Source organism: Bufo gargarizans, chromosome 11 (assembly GCF_014858855.1).
Source record: "Bufo gargarizans isolate SCDJY-AF-19 chromosome 11, ASM1485885v1, whole genome shotgun sequence".
Classification (NCBI taxonomy): domain Eukaryota; kingdom Metazoa; phylum Chordata; class Amphibia; order Anura; family Bufonidae; genus Bufo; species Bufo gargarizans.
In genome coordinates this window covers 64712009-64728897 of record NC_058090.1, presented here as the reverse complement: position 1 = coordinate 64728897, position 16889 = coordinate 64712009, and the positions used below count along the sequence as shown (strand labels likewise).

Here is a 16889-nt window from a genome sequence, read left to right as displayed (position 1 = left end):
GCCCCACACAGGTACGATTGCTATTTGTTGCAGCTGGCCGACTTGTCTCATTATGTCAGCACTCATGGATTCATCATGCAGGTGTGTTACACATATACTAATCTCCATTGGTTGCTCAGCGGTGTGGGCGGTCTTATCATGTGCTATTTATAGGCTGTGATTTTAATTGTTAACATGCTTGACAAAGGCTATCTCTAGCCGAAACGTTGCCGCAAAGATTTTTTTATGCCTTGTTGTGAGGTGTGATTCCAAATAAAGAAGTTTATTGGTGAGACGCTGCTGTGGCCCTCCATTGTTTCTATCCAGAGGATAGGTCTTCAGTATTAAAATCTCAGAAAACCTTTCTAATAATAATTCTGCTTCTTTATGTAGTATCTATTATCACTTCCACACTTACGCTATACATACTTTTACTGTCTATTAGCTTTCTTTAGCATTCCGTGACCCTTGTATCCCATATTTAACCATGTTGAATATACTACTACTTACTACTTTTTATCAGTTCTTGTTCATAATCATAACAGTGACTAACTTTATACTCAACAGAATTATTCCAGCTCGCTCTAAACTTCACTTTCTGCATTAAGTCTTATTTTACATATTCAATAAAGTTCTCTTCACTTTCAGTTTATTTTTCACACATCTCTAAAAAACCCTTCACTTTCCATTTATAAGCCTTCATTATTACTCCTAGTAATCTTCTTTTCACTTTCTTACTTCAGCATACTTTAAAGATCACTCAAGGCATTCCCTCACTCTCCATTAATCTTCATTCATTTAACAGATTCTCTGTAAACTTTTCAAGGAGCTCCCTGACAGTTCCACTTATTTGCAAGTCAAGCTGTCAGATTAGTGTACTCCATCTTACATTGTATGTGGAAAGCCCATTTGGGCCACCCAACACCTTTAATAGCCATTTAGCATATACTCAAGAAACTTTACCAGGTTTGTCTGCTTTAGAAAATTAATTTTTAAATACCATACCAGGGAATTGTGAGTTAGTTGAATGGGCAACCCTGTTCAGGATCCCCATCTGTTAGCCAGAACGTAGAATGGCTACAAGAAGTAGCTCTGATTGTCCCAGTATGTCCATGCATTGTGATGTCAATTCATTGTGTAATGCTTAATTTTACCTTGTGTGGTGCTGTAGGGTAATTGAACATTTACTGCCATGTTCCTCTGCAGCTTACAGCTGACCACTGAGCATCCCAACAGCAAGACACACTGTGATCTGTGTGACATCAGGAGACCATTCAAATAGACTCCTGTTTCTAAAATATATTACAAATGGCTTTAAATTCTTACTCAAAATCTAAAAAAATAGGTGGTTCCCAAATATAAAATTTCACACTCACAGGTCCTGGAAACTGATGTCACAGTTCGATAATTTTTCATTCAAGGCAGAAGGACAACCCCCCTAACAATTCCCCAAATCTGACCTTCCCTTTCACAGTGACTTTGGAATAGCATGTATTTTTTATGCTCTGAATACATTTAGAATTTGAATTCTTACTGAAAAAGAAGTTTGTTATTTTTTGGCTACAATAGGTAGTCTCAGATTAAAATATTTGTCTCTTACATTATACATTTTATGGCAGGAGTCTGTGCCCACCATAGCCTTGCTCTCCTACTCGGGCAAGAACACTGCACTACTCACCCTGCCACGTCCCTGCCTAACTCACCTGCAGTGGCACTCTCAGTCTTTGGCATCCTTGACAGTGAATGAAGGCTGCAAATCTTCGACAAGTCCTCCCTGCCTGTTCTTTAGGTCACATGCATACTCTTGGCCTTTTAAATGGCCATGTTCAAATGCTTTCCCAGCTGGCTGTTCATGGATATTTTAGATACCCTTTCCAGTAGGATGGTGCCTGAGCTTTAGGTTCCTAGTGTGCTAGTGTTCCAGTGAAGGTGTGCTTGCTTTACCTCTGCCTGCTCATTGACTGTGATAATCTGCTATCTGCCTCGACCATAGCCTGTTGACCATATTGAACCTTTGCTGACAGTCCTGACCACACACCAGTTTCGCAGATATGCACAAACTGACCTGCATGGATCAGCTGCCAAATACACCAGGACTATTCCAGGAGGTACCTGGTTGGTAGCCTGAAGCGAAATCCAAATCCCAGTGTTAGGGTTAAAGGGTGACTACCAGGGAAATGACATAATAACACCCTTAGGTTTAGCCCCAAATCAAACCAGTTAGTTGGCACAGTGGGTCCACACCCACTGTCCATAACAACATTAAGACTAAAAATGTGAAAATAAACTATTGAATTGTGATTACAAAACGACATGCTCATGAAGCAACTATGTGCTTTATACTTAACGCTTTCATTAACTTACCTGCATGTGAACATAACAACATGTTTTACAATCTATTAAACATTCTCTCATGATATTGTAACATACCGTATGTACTTTTTTGTCATGTAAAATCTTAGGACATCACTTTGACCCTGGTCATCAGCCACTTGACCATGCACTCTAGTGCATATATTTTCTGAGGTCACACTGAGGTCATAAGAAATTTTCATCCAGTTCCCCATTTTTCCACTCAAGCCTCCAACTTTTCTAAATATTTCCTAAATCAAAATATTATATTATACTGAAATGTTTCATTTCAAAAACATAAAATGTAAAGAAATGTAAATAAAAACTGAATGCAATGATCTTCAAATCTCATAGACCCATATCTTATTCACAAAGAACACATATCACAGAAGTGTCCGTGTGCTGAATTGGCCTGTCTGCAGTACCTTTCACCAACAGAAAACATTTGGCTGATCATGAAATGAAAAATCTGGCAAAGAATACCCAGGACTGTTGAGCAGCTAGAATCCTACTTAAGACATGAATGGGACAACATTCCTCTCCCAAAACTTTAGCAATTGGTCTCCTCACTTCCCAGACATTTACAAACTGTTATTAAAAGAAGAGGGGATGCTAACAATAGTAGACATGATCTTGTCCAAACGAGTTTAAGATGTGTTGCTGCCATCAAGTTCTAAATGAGTTAATATTTTTCATGAAATGGTAAAATGTCTCACTTTCAACATTTGATATGTGTTCTATGATCTATTGTGACTCAAATATGGGTCTATGATATTAGCTAATCATTACATTTTGTTTTTATTTGCATTATTTTACATTTAGCTTTTTTTTTTTTACAATTGGGGTTAATGTTAATAAGCTCTGCAAAGTAAGCACAGAGGAAGATAATTTAATATTACGAGTATTACGGCTTGGGCAGATATTGTAAGGGCAAATGAACTTCTATATTGATAAATGTAAAGATATGCACTTGAGCCGAGGAAAAAAAAAATTACAATATTTATTAAATAGTAAAAGGCTGAGTAAAACTGCCACAGAAAAAGACAGTGATATTGGAGGATGGTAAACAACTTTAGTGACCAATGCCAGACACCTGTTGCCAAGGCAGATATAATAATGCAATGCATCAGAAGAGACATAGATGCTCCTGACAAGAACTTACTGGCTTATTGATTAAGACTGGCATTTTAGCCAGACTTAATAACCCGTATATCTGGCAATGGATTTTCCGACGTTATGAATTCGCCGGCCTCTACATAACTTCTGCATATCCAGCGCTAGTCTAAATGTAAGACAGCTTCCTAGCTAGTTTACATTTAGACCATTTTCTACACCTAAAACAGGAGTAGAAAATTATGAATGAAACGGGCCTGCTAGCCCATCCCCTTCCCTGCCCACACCACATCCACTTTTTTTGGATCTGGCATGAGCAGGGAAAAGTCGCAAATAACCGTTCTGCTGCAATCTGCTCCAGAAATAAGCCTAATATAGGTGTAATTCTGGATAATAAATGACTCCTTTAGTTGTCCCTCTGTACAAATCAGAAGTCAAACCAGTCATGGAAAATTTTGTACATTTTGGACACGTGTATAAGAAGGACATAGCTGATGTAGAGTGGTACAAAAAAAAAAAAAGCAATCAAGGTAATTAAAGAAATGGGTGGATAGTACTATCAAACTATCCAGTTGACAAACCTGCATTTGTTTAGTCTGGAAAAGGAGAGACATCCTCTGTGTTTAGAGAAAAAAGCTTTAGTCCTACTGTAGACAGGGATTCTTTACTGTAAGAGAAGTGAGACTATGCAACTGCCTGCTAGAGGAGGCAACAGCAGGATACAAATTAGACATGGACCTCCAGTATTGAACAAAAAAAAAGAAACAACCATAATACTGTATACTTACTTTATGAGTGTAAAAAATATATACACAAACACAAGCAGTGAGATCAGGGGTGTACACCGAGCTCCTACAGCTCCATAGCAAAACTTATGGGCACCTTTCTAGTGTCAATTATGCAATATACTAAGCACAATGCCCCATATTTCTGATCTTTTTATATATTATTTCTTTTTATTAAAGGAATATTCTGGTTTGAGAAAGTTATCCCCTATCCTGTGGATAACTATTACATCAGTTGGGGTCCTACCGTTCTGCCGCTGAGATCCCCACCGATCATGAGAACTAGAACCCTATATCCTGTGGAGCCCCCTGAAATGGATAGAGTGGCTGGTCAGAAATGTGCACCACTGCTCCATTCATTTCTATCAGTGCCAGAGCGTTGGTACCTTGGAACCGAACCCGAGTTTGGAAAATGGTTTTTACAGTAGAAATCAATTTATAAAATCATTTTGCGAGGTAATAACTTCGGCTCATTGGAGCAAATACATTCTAATACTGTACAGAGCGCTCGCTCTGAACAGTATTGAAACAAAGTTTTATGCAAATCGACTTTGGATGTTTCATCCGAAGTCTATTTGCTCATCCCTAATGACATCATCATGTTGGCCGGCATGGTGACGTCATACGTTACAGTGCACAAGATTTCATGTGAGATCTTAAATCAAGATGGCGGTGGCCATGTCTTTGCGCTCAAACGGATAAGGTAAGTATGATTTTTTTTTTTTTTCTATTACCACCATTCTGGGAAAATATCACAAAGCACGATGAAATTCAGCTTAGTGGCGAATCAAATTTTCCCTTAAATACAGATTGAATTCCGTGCCCTAAAGACAGACCTGGAGGCCTTCACAAAGCAGAACAACCTGCAGGAATCACAGGAGATGTCAGTGGCTGGACTGCCACTGTTGAGTAGAAGGTCATTGGTGGATCCTGACTATCACCTGCCGATAAGAGAGTTGAGTAACATGGCACGGGGAGAGCTGGACAGTGGTGGGCAGGCATGCAAATACATTATTGACTATTTGTACTTCAATAGCATATATTCAATATTCAGTATTAGGAATAATATGGTGGGATGGGGTTAATCTTTTGAAGATTTAGCTGCTTCTGTGTTAGGAACAGCAGAGTGAATCTTTCCATAGGTATGATAGAATGGAGCACCCAGCTTCATTGTCTTGCCTAATTAATGAGGATAATATGCTCGGCTGCTAATGAGTTTATTAGCAAACAATATGCCCGGAACCGACTTAAGCAGCTCAGAGTTTTAAAGGATGGCTTAGCACCTCTTCCCTTCTTGATGAGTTATACCATAAACAGGGAGACATAAGGAACAAGAAGGAAAGATAGGTTTGGAAGAAAGAAATGCAGAAGGGGAATTGTACTAAAATAATTAATACAAGGGCCATAAGGTAAAAGGAACTATGAGACACGTGAAGAAACGTGAGCCTACTAACACTTATAATCAGTGTAAACTGTGGGAATAGCTATAACCTAGTAAAACAGCATAGATACTACAGTTTTGCCATAGAATTTACATTTGGTAAGATACTATATGTAGTATGATGGCAATGGTTTGGAAATCTGTGGACTTTCATGTTTTTCAGTCACATCTTAGACCTCGATGTACAAGTTAGGGATCCCTTCAGGATGCAACTTTTAGACTTCATGGGAAATTTAAGGATATCTCCACATTCAACCCAACCTTTAACTTGATTGATCCATTAGCACTTTTGAATGTCTAGGAATATTTGTTTTAATAATACAACACAGTTTTTTTATTCAGAGTTTTGTTAGACTGTATAAAAGGGGAGAGACATTATTAACAACTTTCTTGTTGACACTGACCAATGAAATTATTAGTTACTCTCTATTTTCTATTCTCATTCCTGACAAATACCTTTATACAATCATAACACAAACACTAAAACCTTGCAGAAAGGATCTTGTAGACTTTTTTTAAACTTTAAACTGGTCCTTGAATGTGTTTTCAAGCTCCATGTTCTTTAGCTACACTCTATGGTATATCTTTGGTAATAATTATTTGTAAATGTACTTGAAATTATTGATATAGAATGGATATTGTTATCTAGACAATATTCTTACAATTTAGTTAAAGGGGTTGTCGTTTACTCTAAAATATCTGATTTTCATTTTTTACCTTATTCGTTCTAAGATTAGTCTAATAAGAATTTTAAAATTATCACCCTTGTTGACCTGTTTGTCAATCGCCATATATATATATATATATATATATATATATATATGTATATATATATATATATATATATATATATATAAAATAAATCCCTCACCTGCATCAAAGGGAGACTGTTACATTCTGTTCTGATCCATCAGAAAGAGCTTTTCCAACTACAATTTTTGAAAAACCACAGTTTATTGTACTTATATTCTACTAAACAAGGGAAGGAAATAAAGTTTGACTATGGGGGGGGGGGGCATAAACCTAAAATCTGCAGCAAATTTTCTTGTGCAAAGATAAGACAATGTAGAAAAAGTAAGATATAAGGTTCTTAATGACTTTTAATGCAAACACCCTGCTTGTAAAATACAAGGTTCTTAGTCGGCATTATCCTGAGTAGATTCCTTTGCTCTGTGTGTCTGTGTGTATGTGCAGATGAGCTGCGGTGCAGAGATGCAAAGATATAAAGGCTCTTTGTTGTCTTTTGAATAGAATTAGACATGGGCTTTAAGAGAACCCACCACAGAGGGAGTACTGCAAATGCCATCTACAGTCACCATTATGTGGAGAAGCGATACAACCGCCAATCCCTCTATGAATATATTTGGCTGTGCTACTTTGTATGAAGAGAGTAGCCTTTGTGAAAGAGAACGGAAGCACTCAAATACATTGCTTTCTGTTGGATCACAGCTTTTATATTTTTAATAGTATTTTTCATGTCATTGAATGTATTATGACTGTATATGAATTAGTATCCCTTAGAGGTTAATATTATATGTCAATTTTATTCGGGCCTTCCGACTCTCCCTCAAAGGCAGATGTCATGGCAGTGAAGGATCGGGCAGCTTTTGCTTCAACATGCCTGATGCTTTTGTTCCCAGGGGTGATAAACTGCTTACTCCACTCTTCCTATTGAGAATACATGCACACTTAACCAAGCAGAGCATGCATGTTTATGGGCAGGTCATTTGAATAACCAGGCTCCCAACCTGAGACATAACATAATTCAGTATCTGATCATTTTAAAGACTAAAATGTCAGTTACTGCATAGTTAACTGTAGGAAATGAAGCAATATTATAATATAACTACAATGTATTACTTTGCAAGAAAGGGAAACATATTTGTGGCAGTTACATAATTGTAAAAGTTCCTTTTCTTTGAGAAATATGCATTGCATATATATTAATACAACTTTCTTCTTTACATCAGTGATGCTTCAGGCAGAGAACAGGTTAAGTGTTTAGCTTCCCTGTTTCAAAAGGATTACAATTGCAATGCAGGGTGAGGGGTTTCATTCAGTTTTCTCAGCTCTAACCCTACGGCCACCCCATGAAAAATAACTCATAATGAATGTCTTAATTCCTTGTGCAGTCTCCCTTAGTTGTTGTGCTATCCCCCTTTTCTTGACTGTCTTTCCCACCCCTCTTTTTCATTAGCCTTAGTTTTCTGCAGTGTTTCTCCACATCACCTTGCCTGCTATTGCAAGCAAAGGCTATGGATTGAAATTCTGAGGGGGAGGAAAAATTCCCTCTTTATGTTTTTTTACACATTCTTTCGGTCAGGGATTAATTACAATCAAACTCCTCAGCTATGACATTGGTGGGAGGAGATATGGCAGGAGGGAACCAACATATTCCTTTTAGTAAATGATTGTATTCTTCAATGTTTCTGGAAGGAATGTATATGTATCTCCCAGTCAGTCCTCAGGTATAACACCAAGACTATATATGTATATAGGGATCCTGATGCTTTCTTGTTCTGTATAAAATATGGCTTTGCGTCAGAATAGTTTCTCATATGTTCACTTTTCTGAGTGACAGTTACAGTAACTTAAAGAGGACCTGTCACCACAAAATGCTGCAGGCAGCAGGTTATAGAGCAGGAGGAGCTGAGCAGATTGTTATATAGTATTGTGTGGAAAGATTCAGTACTTATACTTTTATACATGTAAATCTCTGCTCTTTGATAGCATTCCCAGTATAACTATGAATACACAGATAGCTGTCAGTCCTTAATAGTGATGAGCGACAGGGGCTATATTAAAATTTGTGATATTTCATGAATATTTGGGCGAATATTCCTCATATATTCATGAATTTGATAATTCAAGATTATTTTTTCATTGCGAAAAATGTGCAATGTAATATTTGCGTAATGCGCGCAAAATACAGGCGTGAGCTACATTTTCCAAGTTGCTAGAAGTTTCCTGAGACTGGAGAAAATGGTTGGCATGGCAGAACATTAAAAATGGCTTTATATGCAGTTAGAGTGCTCCAATATATTAGCGATTGCGCTAATCTTCACTAATGATGCAAATATTTTGGCACAAGACGTGAAACTTCACATTTTAGCAGGTCTGACTACATATTTCAGCTACACTATATCACGATTTAACCTACACTGACTATCTCCCACTGACTATCTTTATAGCTTTATGATATATATATATATATATATATATATATATATATATACACACTAACTAACTATCTATTAAAAAGTAAAGCACAGAGCACAGCAATGACACTGCTGTCTCTCTCAGAACTCCATAAAACTACAGAAAATGGCTGCTGGGGAGGTTCTTATATAGTAAGGGGTAGGCAACTTTTCTATTGGTTGCTAGGGATGTTACTAAGCTCAGACAAAGACATTGCAGCCTTATCATTGGCCCACAAGCAAGAAGGGAGGTTACTGATGGGAAAAAAAAATCTAGAATATTCGAAATTACGAATATATATCACTATATTCTAAATATTCGTGAATTCTCGAAGTGCTGATATTCGCGATTAATATCAGTGATTCAAATATTTGCACCCAACACTAGTCCTTAACAAGTTTTAGGGAATATTTTCCCCCAGAAAATATATAACCTGATGCCTGCAGATTGCACCACATCATATGATGGTGGGCTCTCTTTTTCCAATATGAAAAAAGAGGGTTCTAGTTCAGCTAGAAACTGTATATAAGCAGAGCAGTCAGAGCCCCTAGTTGTCTGCAGATAGTGACCAGTGTTTAGTAGGGTAGACTCTGCCAGTCTGCAGATAGGGACCAGTGTTTAGTAGGGTAGACTCTGCCAGTCTGCAGATAGGGACCAGTGTTTAGTAGGGTAGACTCTGCCAGTCTGCAGATAGGGACCAGTGTTTAGTAGGGTAGACTCTGCCAGTCTGCAGATAGGGACCAGTCTTTAGTAGGGGAGACTCTGCCAGTCTGCAGATAACGACCAGTGTTTAGTATGGGAGACTCTGCCAGTCTGCAGTTAGAGACCAGTGTTTAGTAGGTGACATTCTACCAGTCTGCAGATGGGGACCAGTGTTTAGTATGGGAAACTCTGCCAGTCTACAGATAGGGACCAGTGTTTAGTTGTCATGACTGTGACTGATCCAGACAGGTCTGGGAGGAGAAGGTCGCAGCAATTGCTACTTGCGATAGCTTGTGAGTTTGCTCCATGGTTCAGGGTATGTCATCCGGGTTTTGCCTTGTGAACCTTTTTGCCCTGACTGGGAGTTTGTAGGCTTCCTTCTCAGGTGAGTCCTGTCTGCCACTCCCAGCTACTATATTAGTTTCAGGTTCACTTGCAGTCATTGCCAGATACAGTCCTTACTTCCAGTGCTATTCTGACCTTTGAAGGAGATCGTTTGACGGTATTGCTGTGGTGCTCTGGTCTGGCGTGGACTGTCGTTATTGGGATCACCTTCTCTGCTCGTGACTGGATAAGTCTATCTCTACTGTAGATTGTTTGTTTGTTGCTGTCTTCCCCTGTTGTTCTCCTAGACATGAGTGATGGTGACTAGTGCTCCCATCTGCCTTTCCCCAGTCTAGTCTTGTTAGGGTGACTGAGGGTTTAGGCATCCTGCTCGCCGCACGGGTTCACACCCCGTCTAGGGTATCAGGGCAGACAGGTGCCAGCTTAGGGTTAGTCAGGGGTAGCCGTTCTATTTCCCATCCATAGATAAGGGTCACCCTTCCCCTTCGTCTGGTGCGACACGACTGCTGCTGGGATAGCGGTCGTGACATTAGTAGTTGACATTCTGCCAGTCTACAGATAGGGACCAGTGTTTAGTAGGGGAGACTCTGCCAGTCTGCAGATAGGGACCAGTATTTAGTAGGGGAGACTCTGCCAGTCTGCAGATAGTGAACAGTGTTTAATAGGGGAGACTCTGCTAAGTCTGCAGATAGGGACCAGTGTTTAGTAGGGGAGACTCTGCCAGTCTGCAGATAGCGACCAGTGTTTAGTAGGGGAGACTCTGCCAGTCTGCAGATAGTGACCAGTGTTTAGTAGGGGAGACTCTGCTAAGTTTGCAGATAGGGACCAGTGTTTAGTAGGTGAAACTCTGCTAGTCTGCAGGTAGGGACTAGTGTTGGGGGAGAATAGTAGAATTGAAAATTTTATTTGCGAATATCGGCACTTCTAGAATTCAAGAGGATTTAGAATATAGTGATATATATTCATATTCATGAATATTCTAGATTTTTTTTTCATCAGTAACCTCCCTTCTTGCTTGTGGGCCAATGAGAAGGCTGCAATGTCTTTGTCTGAGCTTAGCAACATCCCTATCAGCCAATAGGAAAGTTGCCTACTCCTTTACTATATAAGAACATCCCTAGCAGCCATTTCCTGTAGTTTTATGGAGTTCTGAGAGAGAGAGCAGTGTCATTGCTGTGCTCTGTGCTTTACTGTTTAATTACATTAGATAGTTAGTTAGCTTATATATATACAATCACATAGTTACAGGCTAATTTCCTTTCTTGTGCCAGATAATATAATGTAACTTTTAATGATTCGTTTAAAATGAAGTCAGCACATCTATTAACTATTATAAGTGAGCTCTAAACACTGTGGTTTAAAACTATCTGATGCTCATTGAAAAGATTTGGACCTTTCTGGACCTCTACGACCACCTTGGTTTGATGTCACTGACGTCAGGAGAGATATTTCTCAGCTAGCAATAACATGACACACACAGGTATCACTGAGAAATACTCTAACTTTATTATGCTATCACTTAGGCAGTAGAAAAGTTTGCATAACAACAGCGTTAAACCAATCATAAAAGATAAACATTGGTGCTCACACACATACTACCAGAACATCCTATTATGGTATGTGTATGTGCAGTAAGCAGAAAGAATAGGTTTTAATCAGTCACATATAAGAATGTACGCAGTTGTGCCGAATGACCCTGAATAAGGCAAGAACATTTGTTCTAGTCCTGGGATATTCCCAGAATCTGTCCTGGGACAGAGAAGCGAACCTAACTCACAGCGGGGGAATGTGAAACAGTGCGTGGGTGAGATGTTATAACAATTCTTTACATATTTAGAGAAGACAAGATGGAGTCACATTTCTCTTCACTCATTATTAGTGCCAGATCACTATGTTATTGAATTGCTTTGTTTTTAGATGGTGGCTTGGAGTGCACTTCCCCACAGCACCACTCTGATTGAAGTGCGCACTGGCACACACCGATCGCTTATAGCATAGCTTGTATCTGTGTATTAATCAAACACTTGAAGGCATATAAACATAAGAGGTCAGCCAACTAAAACCTAAGACTGCCCCCCAACATGTTTCACCAGCTAATCTGGCTTCATCAGGGGTTTGGGCAAGACCATCTGGCCTACCTTGGGTTCAGATATTTACCGACTCCAGATAAGCCAGAGTTTTGTGATCAGTAGTTACCATTATAGGATGAATCGCTCCTTCCAACCAATGACACCATTTCTCAAAAGCCAACTTAATGGCCAGGAACTCTCTATTACCTACATCATAATTTCATTCAGCAGTAGAGAGTTTTTTTAGAGAAAAAAACACATGGGCACCATTTGCTAGGAAAAGCACCCTGCCACAAGACTGCTCCAACCCCTACCTCGGATGCGTCAACTTCCACAATGAATGGCTGTGACACATCAGGTTGCACCAGCATAAGAGTAGAAGCAAAACACTCCTTCACTGCTGAAAAGGCATGTAATGCCTCATCAGACCAAACTGAGAAATCCGCACCTTTCTTAGTTATATCTGTTAATGGTTTAACAACAGTCGAGTAATTCAAGATACATTTACGGTAGTAGTTGGTGAACCCCAAAAATCTCATGAGCGCTTTCAGATTTTTGGGTCGATCCCAGTCCACTTTTTCTGGATCCATATGAAAACCCAAAGACGAGAGTAGGTAACCCAGGAATTGCACTTCCGAAACCGCAAATACACACTGCTCCATCTTAGCATACAATTTATTTTCCCTTGGGATCTGTAAGACCTGTCTCACGTGATCCTAATGCTTCTCCATGTCGAGGGAATACATTAAAATATCATCCAGATACACCACCACAAGCCTGCCCACCAGATGATGAAAGATGTAATTGATGAAATGTTGAAAAACAGCAGAAGCATTGGTCAACCCAAAAGGCATGACGAAATTCTCAAAATTACCTTCAGGGGTATTAAAAAGGACCTTTCGCCAAACCTGACATTGTGAACTAAATATACAGACATGGAGAGCGGCACCCGGGTATCTCACTGCACTTACTATTATCCCTGGGCGCCGCTCCGTTCTCCCGCTATGCCCTCCGGTATCTTCGGTCACTAAGTTATGGTAGGCAGAGATTTCAGTCACTAAGTTATGGTAGGCGGAGTCTGCCCTTGTTCTGCTGTAGCGCTGGCCTATCGCAGCGCAGAGCTTACAGCCTGGGAGGTTATTTTCTCCCAGGCTGTGAGCTCTGTGATGCAATTGGCCAGCGCTACAGCAGAACAAGGGCATGTCTGTATACTTAGTTCGCAATGTCAGGATCGGTGAAAGGTCCTCTTTAAAGGCTGTCTTCAATTCATCCCCCGTCTTGATCCTTACCAAATCTGGGATTGCAATTCACAGACTAAAGTAAAAGGGTGTGCATCTAAAAACTAAATATGTATCACTGCCTGGAATAGACGCTAAAATCAAAATAATAAATCTTTATTAGGGTATAAAGTAAAAAAGGGGAAGTAAACACCCAAAGGAACAGGCTAAGATATAGCAAAAATATATAGGATATAGGAGGAATCTAAAATCTGTCACAGAAGTATCTGGTCTAGATGGGTGGTCTTTTGGAGAGGCACTGTGCAGCCAATTGATATGATAGCCCAGAACTGTGATTATTCTTCCAATAGTACACTGTGATGTAACTGCCCAGACACTTTGTGATGTTCCTTCCTTGACATTATTTTATGCAAAAACTTGCGGTTGCATTTTTTTGAATGGGGTGTGTGCATACATGTGGCCTCTTTATATCAATCCTATAGCAAAGTATCTGAAGTGAGTTCAAGGGAAGCCCCTTCTACAGTGATTGACTAAGTGAGTGTGCGCAATGGGCATGCTTACATTGCCAGCCCTGCTACAGAGAGCAATATGGTTGTGTTAACCAGATTCTACAGTAAGATTGATACTGAATTGTCACTAGAACACTGCAAGGGTCTTCACTGAGGCTACTTTGGCAAGCTGTTTTTAGCATTTTCCAGATCTGCCAGGATTTGGCTGGACAAATACTGCTGCATGCAGCAGTTTTTGTTCGGCCAATTCCCTGCATTGTCTGATGGACCTTCCAGCCACAACGTCCAGCCACCGGTATAAAATTAGCCTAAAATGTATAATTTTAAAGGGGTTCTCCGGGCTTTTGAAATTGAAGACCTATCCTCAGGGGGTCCGACACCTGCGTCTATCAGCTGTATGAAGGGAAGGCGCGCACAGTGCACACGTGCCGTCTCCCTTCTCTCTTCCTGCTCGCCATAGACATAGCAGCAGCGAACAGGAAGAGAGAAGGGAGATGGCACGTGCATACTGTGTGAGCCTTCCCTTCATACAACTGATCGGCAAGGGTGCCAGGTGTCGGACCCCTGTCGATCTGATATTGAGGATAGGTAATCAATATTAAAAGCCCAGCGAACCCTTTCAATTAGGTTGTATATGTGAACACACAAACAATAAAACTTTACTTTTAATATTTAAATTATTATGAAACACAGCACGTGTAAGAATAAGTTATCTGGGGGGTTGCATACTAAAAATATTTGTGTACAAAAACAGTGACATCATTTTTAGTATATTCCCTCTATATTTTCTTTCAACTTGTGGGGTACAAAAAGAGCGAAAATGATGCTATGGGTAGTGAGAATGATCCTGTAGCGTTAAAGTCTACAAGCCTAGAGAACTTACACTGAAGTGTTTCCATTCTATTTGTCAGCTGCACAGAGCTGAGAAGAATTGCTGTGCTGTCATCAAGATTTGTTTAGGCAATGACTCCTTTTATTGGCATATATTATTAAAAAAAAATCATTATTTCTAAAATTCTATGAATAAAAAAGTGCGTAAAATTTTACACTTTTAACGACAGAGTGCCATAAAATACTTTGCAGTTGTCTTCGAAATTTTAATAATAATAGTAATCCTCATATCTATTTTAGTTGTGACACATTATATGGATGCATCAAGTTTAGCAATTATAAATATGGATGTATCAAGTTTAGTAATTACACCACATTCTTACAATTATATTTGAGAACATTGGTGAACCCCATAACTCTATTGCTTAGACTGCATGGAATTGAAACGCCTGTGTGAATCTAAGGATGGGGATTAGGACATATTTTATCCCTCCCCCAGCACCACTCCCCTTTAAGTATTCTGCCTTATTCTTTCCTAAATTGAGTCTCTATAGCAACAATGAAGTTCTTTTTCACCCTCCTTTGCGGGTATTGTTCTGATGGGGTAGAAGAAGAATAAGGGATTCATACCCACTTCCCAGCCAAACATTCCTTGTACACTTTTGTATAAAGACATGTCCAAGTCAGAATGTTTGATAAAAATGTTTCTGAAAGAATTTAGAAGCATTCTGTGTGCAATAGAGGAAGGACATGTAGCTCTGATTCTACCAGATATGATTTATTCTTGCATTGCCACCCTATTCTGGCAGTTTCCCATTCAGGGACTGCACAGTAACTTAAAGGGGTTTTCTGCAAATACTTAAAGGGGAGAGGTTGTTCAAGCTCAAAACCAATTTTAGATAGGGCTGGGAATGTGTTTTATGTTGACATATTTGTATTTAACTCTGTGCCAACATTTAATATAGTAAGTTTTACACTAGGTTAAATAAGAAAAAATACAGGTAGGCGATAAGCAATGATAGATAGATACAGTAGATAGATATTCAAATTAAGACCACTTTCTTCATATGCCAGTATTTTGCGGCGGCAGTTTCTGAAGGTAGACGGAGCCTCTAGGTGCTAATGACGCCCCCATAGCACCTAGAGGCTCATAGCATATTAATACAAGTTCTTTTTTTAGCAAAACGGCTGCCCCAAAAGCAATTATATTAGGATGGTTGGGCAGAGCAGACACTAGCGGATCGCTAGTGTCTGACAGCTAAATATGTGCAGCAAAGTGATAGAAACCCTTTAAATATTGATAACCTATCCTTAGGAGAGGTTATCAATATCAGATCGATGCCAATTCTTGGCATCAGCTTCCCCACGATCAGCTGAAAGAAGGCATGTCAGAACTAGTACAGTTTCATATTTAAATTAATGCAGTCATATCTCATATGTAGCTTTATTGAAACCAAATTAAAGGAATTTAACTATACATTCAATTTAGAAATGGGTTCTTTTACTCTAGTATCATTTGGATTTAGTAGGTGTTAGATAATCGGGTATTCTGAAATAGGAAATCCCTATTCAGCCATCGTATCATTTTATACTGCTATGGAAACAAGTGGCAGATTGCCAGACTTTCTAGATTATTGGATGACTTTTCCTCCTTGGTGCATAAACTATTTCTCTGTCTGTGTTCTACTGTGCAGTGTACTTTTTGCTTTGTACCTGCATTTGCTCTATTGTTTATGTAATTGAACCTGCATTGAGTTTTACCGCTACAGTATTTTTTACTAACCCATATTTGTACTGTATTATGTCAATATAAATCATAATGGTTCTATATTTACACAGCACTATTCTATTAGTATATAGGGTATAGTTTCTTACACTAAACACCACTATAAAATACATTTTTAATAGCATAATGTATAACCTATATGGTACCCATTCACACAAGTAACTGCATAACGGTCCTGAAGCATCCCAGACAATAGTAACTGATACATAAGGTTTCCATGTAAGTTTTTATGTATCAGTGGTCTCTAAGGCACAAACATGCTTTATTTTCAGATTACTGGTTAAATGTATTATGGCTAACATCAAATCACAGTAATAGCAATTATTCTTTCCTTTATATCCTTTGTTTCACAGAGATGCAGTGTGGAGTTATCACTGAGAGAGGATCGAGTACACTCTTTATTACGTCAGCTGGCAACCTTGAGGAGTGAAGGTGCTACATTACCTGACAGTGCTGCTGACAAAGAAGAGTTAATTAGAGAGAAGTGGGATATGCTAAAGGTGAGAGCACATGCTTCAGGATTTATTTGAGGTTTCTATAT

At 39.1% G+C, this 16889-nt stretch overlaps 1 protein-coding gene across 1 annotated transcript in view; it reads left to right on the top strand.

The window, feature by feature from the left end:
- AKAP6 (A-kinase anchoring protein 6) overlaps positions 1–16889 on the top strand; it is a 378396-nt gene that overhangs the window by 262401 nt on the left and 99106 nt on the right. Inside the window, exon 10 of the mRNA XM_044271267.1 lies at positions 16702–16848. Within this exon, the coding sequence (XP_044127202.1) occupies positions 16702–16848 (147 nt within the window). The remainder of the gene's footprint in view (positions 1–16701; positions 16849–16889) is intronic.